At 32.7% G+C, this 16220-nt stretch overlaps 1 protein-coding gene across 3 annotated transcripts in view; it reads left to right on the forward strand.

Annotated features, from left to right (window-relative positions):
- LOC140743236 (uncharacterized) overlaps positions 1 to 16220 on the forward strand; it is a 32976-nt gene that overhangs the window by 2493 nt on the left and 14263 nt on the right. For all 3 annotated transcript variants that reach the window (XM_073074356.1, XM_073074357.1, XM_073074358.1), the window contains exon 5: positions 13553 to 13714. In XM_073074356.1, the coding sequence (XP_072930457.1) occupies positions 13553 to 13714 (162 nt within the window). The remainder of the gene's footprint in view (positions 1 to 13552; positions 13715 to 16220) is intronic.

Consider the following 16220-nt stretch of genomic DNA (forward strand, 5'->3'; position numbering starts at 1 on the left):
ATTTTTCATATTATTAAAATGCAATGTCAAGCTATTTGTGTAAGTCTGCGCGGTATTTAAATAATAATAAATAAAACAAAATCCTTTATTTCATATACCTTATTAGGTAATTACAGTTGTAACTTTTTAATAAAAAAATATTAAAAATGGTGCGACCATAGGTGTCAATCTATTTCTCATACTAAACCTTAACAAATGGACGTATCGAAGTATTAGTTAAGTATAAAAATATATTCTTCAAAATAAGCCTTTCCTTTAATTTGTCATCCATAATTATTTCTCCGAATTTAATTCTTACAAGCAACACTATTCAATGGTGGAATAATACAGGCTGTTTTTTCTTTCAAGAAAAACTCCTTGGATTAAAAATGATTGGACTTGGACAAATAGATTTTTATTAATGGAATTTGGCAGTTTTAATTTTGATCAAAATCAGCCTCGTACTCCATTCAGAAATTTTCTTTCGCTAATCTTTACAGCTTCGGATTTGGCCTAAAATGCCTGCTTGACCTTGTACCTTGTACCTACAGTATACAGGATACTGTAAGTGTTACTGTAAAAGCCCGAAGTCCGTTAAATCTTGAGATTTGCCGGCAAATCTTAACATTTACCAACTCATAGAAATGATCTGAGATCACCGTTTATTTCGGACTTTAGACCATTCACTCGGTAAATCTTAGGATTTACATCAGAATTTACTGTTTTATACAGGGTTTTTTAGGTCGGGTTATTTCAAAGTTTTGTGAGATACAGCTGACTTGCTCTCTTCTCCTCTAATTTTGGCAAAGTCCCGCGGTATAACCGGCCATCTGGCCACTAGGCTGGTCGGATATCCAGTACCCAGCCAAACTGCTATCCGCTACAACACTAATAACAACTTTGTTTAATCATGTTTGTTCTTGTATTGTTATTGGAACAAAAGTTAGAGGTTTATAAAAATTAACTATTGAATGTAATATTCTACTACTCAATGTTAGATTGAAAAATGACTAGAAGTCTTGATCATACTTTTTAAATCCACTGTCTGAACACTACTGTCAAAATCAGTAAAACTCATTGTAGACTCATGTTGCTTTTCAATATGCTTTTTTTCTTGATTGGAGGTTACAGAAAATCATTGATTACGACAAATCATATATGATTTCTGTTTTCTTGCATAATTTATGTAGTCTTCCGCTGCCCCCATACCAATTTTAAATTAAAATGTAAAACATGTAATAAGTATTCTTGGTGCCACAAATGTTAAAAATAAGCAAAAAAGAAAAAATAAACGCAAAATCTAATAAAATTGTTTAAAATTAAATAAAAAAAGCCAGGTTTTATCATACCCGAGCCAGGTTTGTGCATGAATATGCAGGAGAGTGCTCTACGCGCCAATGTGATCATGCAACTATCCCTTCCACATAATCCTGCAGCCACTGAGCTCGTGTTGCCACACAAATATTTTATAAAGTACATAACTTTTTAATTGCAAAAGGGTATGAGACACCCTTGCTCATGCTTGCCCGGTTAAAGCCTTACCTCAGGATATTACCTGTTTTTTCTTGTATAGACTTCTATGTATTGTGTATATACGTGTCAAAAATATTTTCAACCAATATAGTAACATGAACTGAACATGAACTATTATGTTACAGAAGTAATATAAAAAAATCGAGCACACTGAACGAAATGGACATACATCTTTTGATAATATTTCAATCAATAGGCATAATCAATATTAGCTCATTGAAATGTTACATTTGCATGTTGCTATTTTCAGTGAGTTTTGAGTTTGAGTTCTGATATTTAAAATTTAAATTGATGGATATTTCGGGGTTGCAACTCTTGTTCCTCGGCCACAATTTTCACCAGTTATTGCAAGCTGTTCATATGGACATTTATTTATTTATTTATTCTTTATGAACCTTACAGAAATGTAAAGGCACAAAGGCGGACTTAATGCTATACAGCTAGCATTCTCAGCCAATATATATATATATATCATCAGATCTATTCCAAGATGTCAAATTATGGTATTTTCATTCAAATTACATACATGTACGAAGTTTCACTTCGAAACGACACTTCAAAGTAGGTAAAAATTGACTTAATAAATTGTATTACTTTGTTTTCTAGTTAGTTAATTAATTGTTTTTTTACAAATTAATAATGATATTTTTAAGTGTATAACTAGGTAATAATGTGATTTAGTACTGCCTGACACGTTGTGAGTCGGTAGAAACCGTAATTTAAATAAAAACTCGATCATTACGTTTTAGTGGGTTTCAGTCCCTTTCATGCAAAAACGGCCTTAACTTTTTTTCTTCAACTTTAAATAGTAAGTGTGGTACCTTTTTGAAATCTCTATTAACTGGACATATTTTTTTGCGCAATGTACACTTATAGTCCAGTACATTTTTTAAATAGTAAAAAAATAAAAATCTAAAAATATACCTTTTTTTTTCATGGTTCCTTTACATCTTTTAACAAATTTACATTTCAATATAATAGACCAACTATCTGATACATTTTTAAAATTTTTTAACAAAAAAATACAACCGACTTCTATGTCACTACAAAGTAAAAAATAATTGAAATAAATGTTGGTTTAGTACATATTTCTGAAGTCGGCGCTCAATATATTTCGTTGCATAACGATGTAAACAGCATGTCTAATATAAGCGCCGACTTCCGACAGTTCCTTAAATAGTCAATGATGAACTGGCTTTGTAATTTCATTAGAACCTACACCAAATATCTTCAAACAAAACTTAATTATACCCATTAGGGTTTCTGGTCGGGAATTCCCGGGAAAAACACGATGACTCGGGACGGGAAAAATGGGCCGGGATCCCGGGAAGTCGGGAAATTTCAAAGGTCCAAAATAATTTTAAAAATCGTAAATTACTCATAGATTTTAACATTTATGATTATTTTAACATGCAATACTCAATGAGAACATGTTAACAATGTTATAGTAGACCTTATCGCGTAAGAATATGTCATTTAAGCACATATTAATACCGAAGTTTCAACTATATCGTATTTATTGTTGAATTGTAATGGTAGTGCTTACAAGCTGACGGAAATTAAATATGTTCAAAAAATTAAGAATAATGTCAATGTAAGAAATACATTTCCTAATGAGGCACTAAATGCTCTCTTATTTTATCCATCCATTCATTAGTCTTTTGAGGAACATTGCTGGACATAGGCCTCTTATTATGTAGATAAAATTGGCCAAGTGCAATTCAAACTCGCAGCCCGAGAGTATCGTAACACCAACATTTTTATTTCTTTTATTTGCTGTATTAGTTATTATTGCAGCCATTGAAGAATGCATTATGAACATTTTAACAGTTTACCTATTATATTCAATAGATAGAAGCGAAAGACGTCGAAAAATAGCGGTTCCTTGTATTTATTACATTTTAAACTTTTTTATTTTAAGTATTTTTTGTTATAGCAGCCACCATTATAAATACTGTGTAAAATTTTCAATTTTTTATCTATTACGGTTCAGGAGATAGAGCCTTATGACAGATGGACAGACAACGGAGGTTTAGTAATAGGGTTCCGCTTTTACCCTTTAAATAAAAAGGACGCTGCAGCCATGGCTTTTCATACCGAATCCCTTCAGATTTATACTTGGTTTATCTTTTATTATTATAATCCATTTTATTGTCTTGATAAGACTGCATAGGCCTCGTACAACTCTGACTAGAAAAACGTGTGATATTTAACTACTCATTGTTAAAACTGGAACATAACTTTGTTTAGGACCGCCTGCGGTGGATTTTAAACTCAGAGCCCTCGATTGAGAGGAAGACTTTCTAACCACTACTAATAGTATATGTTTTGTATTTATTAATTACTTTTAAACTCTTTGGAGGGCGAGACTATCATTGTTTATATCGGTCGGTCCTATTGAGTGATGTGGCTGGTCATCGCCACTTCAGCTGGCTAAGCTACACCTAACTCCGAGCATAGCTCCCCGTGACTTTGAGTTTTCGGCTTTGAGGCTTCTAAAGTCTACAGTAAAGGATCTTATCATGTCGCCATAAGTCATCACTGGCACGAATACTTTCAAATTCAGGCAATGAGCAATTTGGGGTAAGAAAGCACTCCATATTTTTTCGCACGTAAACTAACTGAGGTGGATTCTTCGACTAACCCCATTCGCACAACAACAACCTATACGGGTGTGACATGGAGTCGTAGGCATGAGTTTTCCTCGTCCCTTTCTTCATTTTAAGACCCGTCCGTTGTGAGGCGTTGTAGATATCACGTAGATTGTAAAGATGGTAAAATCCATTGTGGGTTGACTCCAGCGGTACCACCGCCACACCTACTCCTATTTCGACCTAATGACGGAAGTAGTAATAAAGCAGCGTTATTCCAGTTTGAAGGGTGCGGTTAGGGAACCAAACAATTTAAGGCGTTCCAGCTTAGTCCTTAGGAGGTAACTGTGCATCTGTTGCCGGGGTGGATTACAGTTACTCTATTACTATGTACTCGGACTAACACAAAGGCGGCTCTTTATACACAGATTAAAATCTCGATGTACTTACAGTTGATCTGGCATCTCTGAAAAGCCTAGCACCGTAAAGTTTAGATAACAGCACGATTATACTTCTCGGCCTACTACTATATAGATGACCGCTAATATATAAATTTTAGGCGCGCTGCTGCGCTTTGTATCACACGTTAATTCGACGATCTCAGATATTGTAGCACTTGGTTAGCAGTGGTTAAACCTTGTTAGAGGCCATATGTATAATGGATAAAACATTTGACATGGTTCGGCCACTAATCTGTACGTCTTTCCACGAATCCGTATAGCAGAGTAGCGTAGTATAATACGGTCCAGGTCTCCCCCAGTTGCAAGAAGTGGGTAATGCCCAGAAATAAGTGTTAGAAAGGTTGGAGACATAGAATTCATAATGTTTTTAAAATTTCCCAAGTTCCCGGGAATTCCCGGGAAAATGTGGTCGGGAAATCCCGTGAACCGGGAAAAAAAATATGCCGGGAAATCAGAAACCCTAATACCCATCGGTTGAGGAGTTACATATTTTGTCTCCAGAACCCACTCTGATCCTCATCATATTTAAATGGGACCAACTTGTAGCAATTGTACACACACGAAATTAAAGGCATTAAAATAGGTTCATAAACGGCGAAGTTATGGCTGTTATATTTACATGGGTGGAGGAGTTCCCCTCATTTTCTCCAGAACCCATCGATGGATCCTAACCATATTTAAATGGGACCAACTTCCAGCTCGTCTCTTTACAATAAAAAAAGAATTATTAAAATCGGTCCACTAACGGCGGAGTAATTCGTACATACATAAAAAAAAAGAAAAGATACCGGCCGAATTGATAACCACCTCCTTTTTGAAGTCGGTTAAAAAACTAAAGTACACGCTTTTATAGAAATCAAACTAAAAAATATAAAATAAACTTGAAAAATGATAATGAAAAATTGTATTAACAACAAAAAAAGATATATTTAATTGTAAAAAAAGCGTGGGATACACAATGTCGGTAGTTATAGGGGCATTTCACGCCAAGCGGACAGGAAAAAAAAGTGAGGTTGTGAATTTTGTTCATATTGGGGTCAGTTAAACTCTTAGTGGATAGGAATGTGAACATACAATATTATTTTTATATAGTGATTATTTGTCGAGTTATGAGCTTCTAAAGAATGGTGAAAATTGAAATCATGATATTTTTAAAGTATTTTTTCGTACAATAAAAAAAACTAAATAAAGTATTTAATTAAGCGGTTTGTATAGGAAATTGATTGAACTTTTTAATAAAAAAAAACGATTTTGAAAAATAAATAAAACTACACGTCCAAAAGAGGAAGTGAAATTTTCAAAATATTTTTTCAAAAACTTCGACCATTTTTTTCCTAAAATATAGCCAAAAGTATATTAAAACTACGCTAGAAGTTTTATCGTGGGATTTCCAGTAGTTAGGGAGGTAGGTAAACTAATGTACATGCATGTCGCACTGAGTGTGAGGTAACGTATTGGTTTATTGTCAGCAGAATATTGAAATAATACTCGTAATAGTATAATAGATCTTATTTTATAATGTTAAGTACTTTACAATGGGAATCTATAATAGAACTAGTTATTGGTCTATAATAGAACTAGTAATCTATAATCGAACCAGTTATTAGCTGGTCTTCAATTGTTGGAACAAAAGCATGCCTCTTTTTGGTTCCTGAAACGGTGATTGACAGACATGAGCAGACCGACACTTTGATATTTTTAAAAGCACCCCACGCTTTTTTTACAATCGTGTAGAATGGCCACGGGTCCAGTTGATGTGGAACCTCATCCTTCGGCGAGTGGTACGATGACCGAAGGGTGATGTAGGCACCAGATCATTTTTGCCGCGCACGGTCATTTTTGCCGCGTACGTGCAAAATATGGAATGAATTTCCTCCTGAGGTATTCCCTCTGGACATGACATGGGGCTCTTCAAGAGCGGTGTAAAACTTGAAAATAAATGCTTAGTACGACATCTCAAACTCAGGTAGGTTTGCACGTAATATCAAAGTGTATACTACATTACATAAGTTTTACTTACTTTTCTACAGAAAACAGTTCTTTTTATCACCGTAATACTTAAGTTAGCATGATACGCGATGATAGTAGATAAGCAGGTATGGGTGCACGGTGGCCAGTTCACAGGCCATCTTGGAAAATGGCGCGAGGGGAACTTGAACGCTGGCCTATTAGACAACAGTTAGACAGCTAGCGTGCTTTATTGGGAAACGTAAATGTCCATAAGGCTCAACAGCTTACTGGCCACTGTATGAGCCGTACTATAAAGGGTTATAAGTTAATAATTGTTGTTCTTTCTACAATCGTTTCGATGTCAGGTTTATCGACATCAACAATATCTGTCATTACACGATAAAATATAAAATAAGTATGATTTTTGTTTTGAATATTTTAAAGATAAAATAATAATAATAAATTATGATTAATAAATATGTGACTTAAGAAAAATTTAAATGAATAATTAGAATCGATAATATACCTATAGATATATATAGTTAAAATTTTCAATAATATCTTTGTACACAATATTTTTGAACCTATTAATCTTATTTTACATTGTTTTTACGCTATAGTTATACCCAGAAGTTAGAATTGATACAAGCAATTATACCCATACAACCTTTGCAGTATCAACGTCAGTAAATTGTCTTATTTTTTTTACAGCGTAAGCTTTGTTGTAGTTTTCTTTGTTCAAAATACATATAATAAATATATGCGATCGATATCATTACTTATTTGGTCACAACACTACAAAGAACTGTCATCGAGAAAATAAAGAAATGAAAATAGTATAGTAATAACGTCATACGGATTAAAAAAATAGTTTCACTTCTTTAGTTTCACATTTATAAAATCTGCCAAGAATGCATTCTTTGAGCGGCCAAACTAAAACTAATTCTATGAAATCATGACGACAAGACTGGCAACTAAGATTTTTCCATTTTGAGGTATATTTCTTAAAAACAATTTTGAATCAGTATTGGACGAAACTCCGCGTATAGCAAGTAGATATTTCATTTGAATTAGCTGAAAAATAAATAGTAGAAGATCCGAAGCTAAATCGAACTGGACCGAGCTGATATTAGAATGAAACTCATTTTATAACGAAATTAGTACATTGGGTAATACATTAAAAATGGCTTTGCTAAAAAAATCCTGGACAGGATAATTTTAATTATTTTTTGAAAAATTAATTTTCATTTTCCAGACAACCCTATATCAACGTGTTCACAATAAAACAGCGCTTCTACTGATATAAAATTTTATCTGTTATCATCATGAGTGAAAGTAGTTGCCAGCGAAATACCTGTTTATACCTGACAACCCAGTAGTTCGTCCACGTAAATAATAGGCAACCCAAAGCCTGCACATTCTGTATGTTTTTAACATTCACTCAGAATAGAATTTTCTTATTATCTTGATGTTGCAAAATTTAATTTTCAATTAAATTTTAATTTTTCAAAATATAATTAAAATTATCCTGTCCAGGATTTTTTTAGCAAACCCATTTTTAATGTATTACCCAATGCACTAATTTCATTATAAAATGAGTTTCATTCTATTATCAGCTCGGTCCAGTTCGATTTAGCTTCGGATCTTAGACCAAAACTAAATATGTTCTTGGAGAACTAGACGTTAATTTTTTATAATTAACAAATGGCGGAAACTTATCTGCAAATTTAATTTGAAAAACGTCTTTTCTTCAAAATGAGCCATTTTAATTTGTCATATACCATTACTTTCTAGAATTAATAAGTCCGATGACACTATCCGATAGTGGTATAATGCACCTTGTAATTTTTTTCAATATAATGTTATTCGATTTCTGGCTAGGACTTAGATTAAAAAATGAAATGATATAGTTTTTGTTTTAAAAAATTCAACTTTGTATCTAAGTTTACTAAATTTCGAGGATCTTTATCTAGAAGATACAATAATAGGATATACAAGCAACCAACTTATTTTTTTTTAATTTATTACTTAATGATAAATGCCAAGATAATTGGTTTAATATGGTCTGTTTGAAAGTTCAGCCAATGACAGTATATATTTTTTAATGCATGAATATTATTTTTTTGTACATATTATTATTTATGTAATTATGGTCAGTCTATACGGTTAAATATGTGTATTTTTATTATTAAAATATTGGTTATCCAAATATTTATAGACAAGGACGTCGCCAGCTGATCATCCAGGGGAGGGCAGCTGGTATATGAAACTGTTTTTTTTTGTATTTGTTTTTCATTTCCATTGACCTGTCATTATAAGCTACGCCTAACAGTAGAAATGATATGTGGTAAACATTTTTTAAATCTTCGAGAGGGGGACAGCTGCCCCCTTCCTGTGGTCACGACTTTGGTTATAGTGTGATTGCCACTGCTGATCAAGATCAGGTCTGCTTTAAATTCATTTACGATGAGAGCAAATGTTTTTTAGATAAATATGTGCTAAGCAATTGCATGGAATTTATGAAACTTTTTAATACTGTATAAAATAATGTAAACTTTTTTTCTAGAGCTTACATATTGGAATCTTCCAGCTGTGCATTTAAAATAGCTCGTTCCAAAGGACCATTTATATCATACATTTTATAGATACGTAAGATATCATACATTTTATAGATACGTAGATACATAAGAACTTCAAGATGCAACAGAGATTATTTTCACTTTGACATCCATTATACGCTCGCCACAGGGCGGTTGCGTACTTGCATAGGGTGCCGGCGTAGTAAACCGACGTGTTAGTGGATGACATGTGGGTGGGAGTATTGCTTTTCACTTCACTCACTTTAACAAAGGTTGTCAACACACAACGCTGTAATGCAACACGTTATATGTCTAATGGTACTAAATAACTATAAACAATACGTTCCAATTAGGGAATCAATGTTAACCCACTGACACATTCTTGCCTACATTAAATTTGAGTTGCCTTTCAGTGTAGTACTGAAATTCAGGAATCGCTGTGCGTTATTTCTTGCTATTTTAACGACAATGTTAATATTAGTTAGTGGAAATTATTTTGCGCCAATTCAGCAATTGCCTCGGCAATTATCGTAACGTTAAAAACATTGATCTGACTTTTAGTGTAAATGATAATATTAACTTTTTTATATCTTTCATTTGGTGTATGCCTTGTTATTTTTGCAAAAGCGATGGATTTCTTATAATTTGAGACTTTCAATAATATCTTTGTATAATATCTAATCATTTAAATGTTTAGATGTCTATTGTCGAAGAAAGCGATGCCAACATGCTATGTTATTGCGAAGCGAAATAAGTTTTGTTAGGGTGCTCCAGGCTTAATTCGGCTTTCCTCTGGCAGAGGAACGCCGCGGAGTTTTAGTCGGTAAGAGTCCGACACATCCCTTCGCTCCCCCGGGCGTAAGGGAATCCATGAGAATTTCTCCGCGTAAAAAAGACTTTATTCGGCAGCCCCCCCTTCGATGTACTTATCATTCATTCTACTCCTTTGCTTCGCCAGTGATTCGCATTTCTTGTGCTGTCCGTGAACATGCTAAATTTTGCATTCAATAATCAAATCATTATTTTTGACACGGGGCCGCTTAAATTTTTGACAGTTTGAATTGAAATCTGATACGAATGACAATCCCGGGACGTATAGTCCACGAGACCTAAGCTGAGCTTTGAATTTGTGTGAGTGCACATGAATAGTGTAGGTGTGAAGTCAAATTAAAGTTTAAACCGGTTTATACTGCTTTTTGGCAATCGTGCATCTTCTTCACTTCTTGTACCGGTAGCAGAATTGTTGAATTTTTAATATTTTGTATTTGTGTTCAATTTATTAGTAATGCATCCATACAAAGTAAAGTAGTATGGCATCCAATATAAATTAACGTGTATGTGGCGTGTAATAATTTAAAATATCAAAAACATATTTTTTTAAATGTAATTTAAAATATCACAAATATTTTTTTTAAATTAACTAAAAAATGATATGTTAATACTTGGTACAATTCATGAAAGTGAATCTAAAAAAAAGTGAAGACAGACTAAAAATTTAATATAAGGAAAATAAACTTTGTAGTAGTTAAATCTAACATTTTTCTGCATTGTTAAATTTCCAAATTACAGACTTAGCTCTAATTCTCTCTATACTAAATCTGGCTCTACTTTTGTGTTCACTCCCACTAATGCACTAAGCTTCGGACTATACCTATTATGAAACTTTGTATTTGACTTTCTGGATAAAAATAATGAAACGCCGATTTTGGAAATTATAGGTTTTGTTGTGTTATAGGTGTGTTTTTGATTTTTTAATTAAATTACTTGTTTTAAAAAGTGTTTTCGCCAGTAAAGTGTCCATGTCATCACGGCACGCGATGACATGGACACTTTACTGGCGTTAAATTTTATATATAAAATTCTCGTGTCACAATGTTAGTTACCGTACTCCTCCGAAACGGCTTTACCGATTTTCAACAAACTTTATATGCATATTCGGTAGGTCTGAGAATCGGTTTCTATCTATTTATAAACAAAAAACTAAATTCATTTTAATAAATATCATTTTGTTTGAAAAAAAATGCATTTTTTATGTGCTGAAATATCTTTGAGATACTATACTTCATTCTGAATAGAATGAACTATCCCTCATATCTTTTACTCACGTTTTTTAACTTGTTGTCTAGATTATTACATGTTTACAGAAAGTTTACGAAGTGCACATAGTTTAGGAAAAAAAAAAATACAACTGAAACCCGACTGCAAAAACATAAAAAATTCTTTAAATGTAATGCACAAAACAAACCGAAGTAGAGTTTCCAAAAATTGTGAAATTTTTACTTTAATTTTATCCAGAAAGCTAAATAAAAATATTGAGTTTGCTTCAAAATACTAATGTTAAACAATATCAATCACTTTTTTACCACCTTAGGGGTTAGTTTCCAATAATGGCTTCAAAGGTTGTCATTATTTCTTTTTATAAGTCAAAAAGATACAAAGTTTTATAGTGTTTGCTTCAAATTAAAGGATTTTTAGGATTACTTATGGGTGAAATATCAAAAATTAGTAATTTTTAATTACTTTATTAGTACTCACTTACGTTATATCCTTATATATATCGATTTCTGAAATTTCAAAAATTTCAGAAATCGTAAGTTAAGCGGTTTCAGCAGCACGTTGATCTCTGGTTATTTTTTTAACTTATTACTATTTCGTGGCAAATGTCTAAGGACCCTTGAGTATTACAGGCGAATATAACGATATCTTTACTGTTAAAATCTGTTTAAAAGATTCAAAGTAAAGGAAAGTACATACAAGATATACTTATGTATATCAATTACTTACTGGATTGTCAAAGAAGCGTTATCCCTTCCTTGACAATCCAGTAAGTAATTAACGTGTTACTTCCGAAAACAGTATACCAACCCAAAAATAGTTTATTATTAGAATTAAATATAAATTTTAAAGTTTAAGGAAATATTCGGTTGTCTAAACATTTAAAAAAAGTAACATTTAAAAGATTTAAGTTTTGAAGTTATGTTTTCAAAATGTTATACGATTGTTAACTAACACTTTTCTTCCAAATCTCCTTTGGCATAAATGGCGTCATATCTTTTTTAATAATTGATCAAATTTTTTCTCTTCGTTTTTTACCTTATATTTAAGAATGTTACGTAATAAAAGATTCTAAAAGTTTAATATTTTGTTTATAATAATACTTTGAAGCAAAATGAAAACACTTTAAAAATGACGTTATATATTTTTCTCCAAGAAATAAATTTGCCGTTTTTGCAAATTGCAAATATTACTTAGCATGAGATTTCAAAATTATTTAAAATCGTTTTGAGGTCGAATCCCGTGACCATCTTTCGTCTTCATCTTGAAACCTTTGTCACGATGTTTTATAGTTATGCTATAATCGAGTAAATTTGATTGGGCGCTGTCTTCTTAATTATAACTATTATAAGCTTACTCCAGTTTGAACATAAAATAATGTAAATTATATAATGAACGTCACTACCCTGCGCGGAGGAGTGTGCTATATTAAGGAAATTCATTCATAAAATAATCTGTAAAGTATTATAGATTCTTGTTATTCTCTGGTGTTTCAACCGAAATTTTAATCTACCACAATTTGCAATCGACACCGTAATTATTTAAAATGAAGGTTTATTTCATCACAAAAATTAACGATAAATTCATAGAAGCTTTCAGGTTCAACTACGATGGGCGTATATCAATAATATAGAATATAAATTTCGACGTAACCGGCGGCGCCGCTATATGCGTTATTCGCTTACGAACATTGCTGAAGTAAACACTCGCGAATTGCGTACGGAATAATATGCACCATTGCATTTAGGTATTTTAAATGTATGTTTCATATAATGAGTAAATGTTTAATACTAAGTAGGATCTATAAAAGGTACGTACCTATATATAATTTTTCGAATTGCTTTTCATTGTATTAAATGTTTTTTTTTCCAAAGGACTTTAAAATTTATTTAACGGACAAGAGTGAACGTGTGTTTTTATTCGGAATTCAATTGGCTCTAACTTTTTCTTAAAAAAAGAAGCGGTTACTAGGGACGTCGCGGACCATCAGTCATTGTTGCGAATATATTTTGTAAATATGGTAATTCGTTGGTCATCGATAGGGTTTTCTTTCAAGTCGTTTCGCTATTTAATGTTGCGTTGCCAGAGATCCCGCGGTAAAATTACAATAAACCCGTTGTTTTAAATAACCAAATACATCTTCCATCTTTCACATGTATGATTATTGTCCATTTATTTTTTAAGTTTTGTTCTAAATGTGTGTTTATTTACTCTGCTATTAGAGACGCATGTCGTTATAGACACTTCATTAAACATAATTATTGGGCTCATAGCTAATGCAATTGTCTTTGACTGTTAAAAATTACACAGCTATCTGGGGGAACAGCTTTTATTTCAAAATCGTCAATCCGCTTTTTTTCTTATTTAAAATACCTATAGTAATGAAGTCTTTTTTTAATAACAGGCTGCTAGAGGTAGCTCCGCGCCGCACTTCGAGCCGCGTGCAGAAGTTGAAGCAGAAGGAGGAAGAGGATAAGGTCAGGGCACATGACGCGGCCGGGGAGAGTACAAGGGACGATCAGGACCGCGCCCGCGAATTCAGAGCCCAGCGCCGGAATCTTCTCAGGTATGCGCTATATTAATGTATTATTCTGCGTAAGACTGGGAAATAAATGTATCTAAATATAATCGTTTCAAAGAAAAATGTAATTCTAAATTGAGATGTATAGAGATCCGAGTTATTCTTTATACAGCGTGGTCTAGAAACGACCGATAGGCAAATAGAAATTGGGGGCATTTTGGAGAATTACTAATTAATTTTGTACTATTTTTTGTATCCACGTATAAGGCAAGTATTTGAAAAAATCAGACATCTCATTATTGACACATCAATTATAAACCAATGTATTTATTTCGTGTGAGTTTATAAATGACATATTCAATGTCCAGTGTGCAATACTGTGTGTGTGAGTATTAACATCAAGCGGGATTTGTAGCAGCCGGCTGACAGAGATTGGATAAATCAGTTGTCAAATAGAATTTACTTGAAGAGTAACCTATTAGGAACTAGTTAGTTCTATATATTTTGATAAAAATTAAAGTTCCGTGCATCTGAACAACGAGTATATTTGCAAAAAAGTAGTTAAGTAAACTATATAATTTCTATGTTTTCTTTAAATTATATATGTACATTTGTGTGTTTGAAATTATACCAATACTTGTTTCTAACATTGGAAATACGTTCATAACCCGTATCTTGAATTAATGTTTAAGTCCATTCTACCTACACTATTAAAAGTTATTAAAATATTGAGATATCAATATTTTTTATAAAATTGCATTAAGTCTTATGTGGTGCTATGTAGTTATCTAGAGCATTTAAAATTAATGGACAATTAATTATATGAAAATATGGTGTTTCAGAGTAATTTATTGCATTTGTATTTTTCATTATAATAAAACTATTGACATTTGCGACACTGTTATTTTTCGATATGTACATACGCGTACGAAGTCACTAGTTTGTTAACATTAATCGATATAAATACAAGGATGTTAAAAAAGTATGCATCATTTGTTATATACTATATTGTATTCAATGCTGTTTAATCTGATTGATATAATCCGTATATGTAGTGATAAGCTTTGCCTTCAGTAACACTATTAGCTTACAGTGAAATAAAAAGGGTTCATACTGACCTGCGTAACGCTGCGCCCACCTCGGCGCGTGTGTCGGTTCCTGGAAAAACAGATATCAGGGAGATAAATGGTGCACTAGTTCATTGCTCGATGTATCCACAGGGAATTCAGGGAATCATGTGGGGTAAAAGTTATAAAAACTTATTTATGAAATTTGCAAATAATAAAGTAATTATTAGTAATAGTTTACTGCTTACACTATTAAAGTAATGTTTGAACTATTTGAACAGAAATGGTTATCTTTATGCAATAAAAATATGTTTATCGGCGAAAGCTTTGAAGTACCTTCCCCAAATGTAGTTAAATGTGAAGGTTTGTACTTGCAGTGCCACTGCCGCGCTGCCTGTATTTATCTTTGTCCTATAACGGCATAGCGCTGCTGTGTAATATTTTGAAAGTGAATACTGACTTGATCTATTCAACCCTCCCTTTAATTATGTTCTAAAGTAATACTAAGGAATTTATTGAAATTTTAACTGTTTTAAACCCTGAACCGTGCTTTATTTGGTGTTGATTGCATACATGATAATGTCTAGTGCACTACCATTTGCAAATTTGTGTTATGTACGAAACGTCTTTATACGCGGGCCGCAAGGGAAAGTCTAGGCAGTACCTATAAGTTCAGATTTAGTTACTTCATGTCATAAAATCAAACTTTACAAGATTGCAATTAAGATACTGGAACACATAGAAAAGAAAAGCAAGTAGAAGTGGTAAGTACGAGCGAATGTATCGGAACCGTTGTCCCCAAACTCACACTTGCGTTTTTCTTGTTACATATAACACTACTAAAGTAAATATCATTTTATTGGTCGTTTATTGTTAACTCGAAACTATTCTAAAATATACAGAATGAATATGTAAAAACAACTTAGGCGCATATTATATTAAGGTTTATTTTGCTACCACATTTAAAAGCATTTACGTCATTTAGTATTTGAAAATGTAGTTCCGCTACTTGACCATAGATGGCAGTGATTGGGCTTAATGCAATTACCTAATGCTTAGGGCTACCTAAGCACATTAAACTTACGGACCAAACTTGCGTAATATTTCTCCTACTGGAATAGAGCAAAAGTATAAAATTATCGATACTCATCGATCTACTGTGAGCTAAAAATGTGGAATAGAATTAAAATTTAACAAGGATTAATTATTAAGAAGTAAAACAAAAAAAAAACATACGTATTACCTACATAGGTAGGTTACGTGTCATGAACATAGGTTACGTAAATAGAAGTCCTAAAAATGAATGCACGAAACGAAAATGTTCCCGAAAGTAGACAATTTTTATGACACAGTAATTCCATAATGCTGTTGAAAAGGGCAGCTTAAGATTTTGTTACATTTATAGGGTAACCATGGAACAGAAAAAACAAGTGGAAGTGCAAAGTAGGCGTGGCGCGGCTTCCACTACTAGGCGGTGTTACTCT

This window comes from Epargyreus clarus, unplaced genomic scaffold (genome assembly GCF_041222505.1).
Source record: "Epargyreus clarus isolate Ecla_fem2 unplaced genomic scaffold, WU_Ecla_fem_2.2 ptg000007l, whole genome shotgun sequence".
Taxonomy (NCBI): domain Eukaryota; kingdom Metazoa; phylum Arthropoda; class Insecta; order Lepidoptera; family Hesperiidae; genus Epargyreus; species Epargyreus clarus.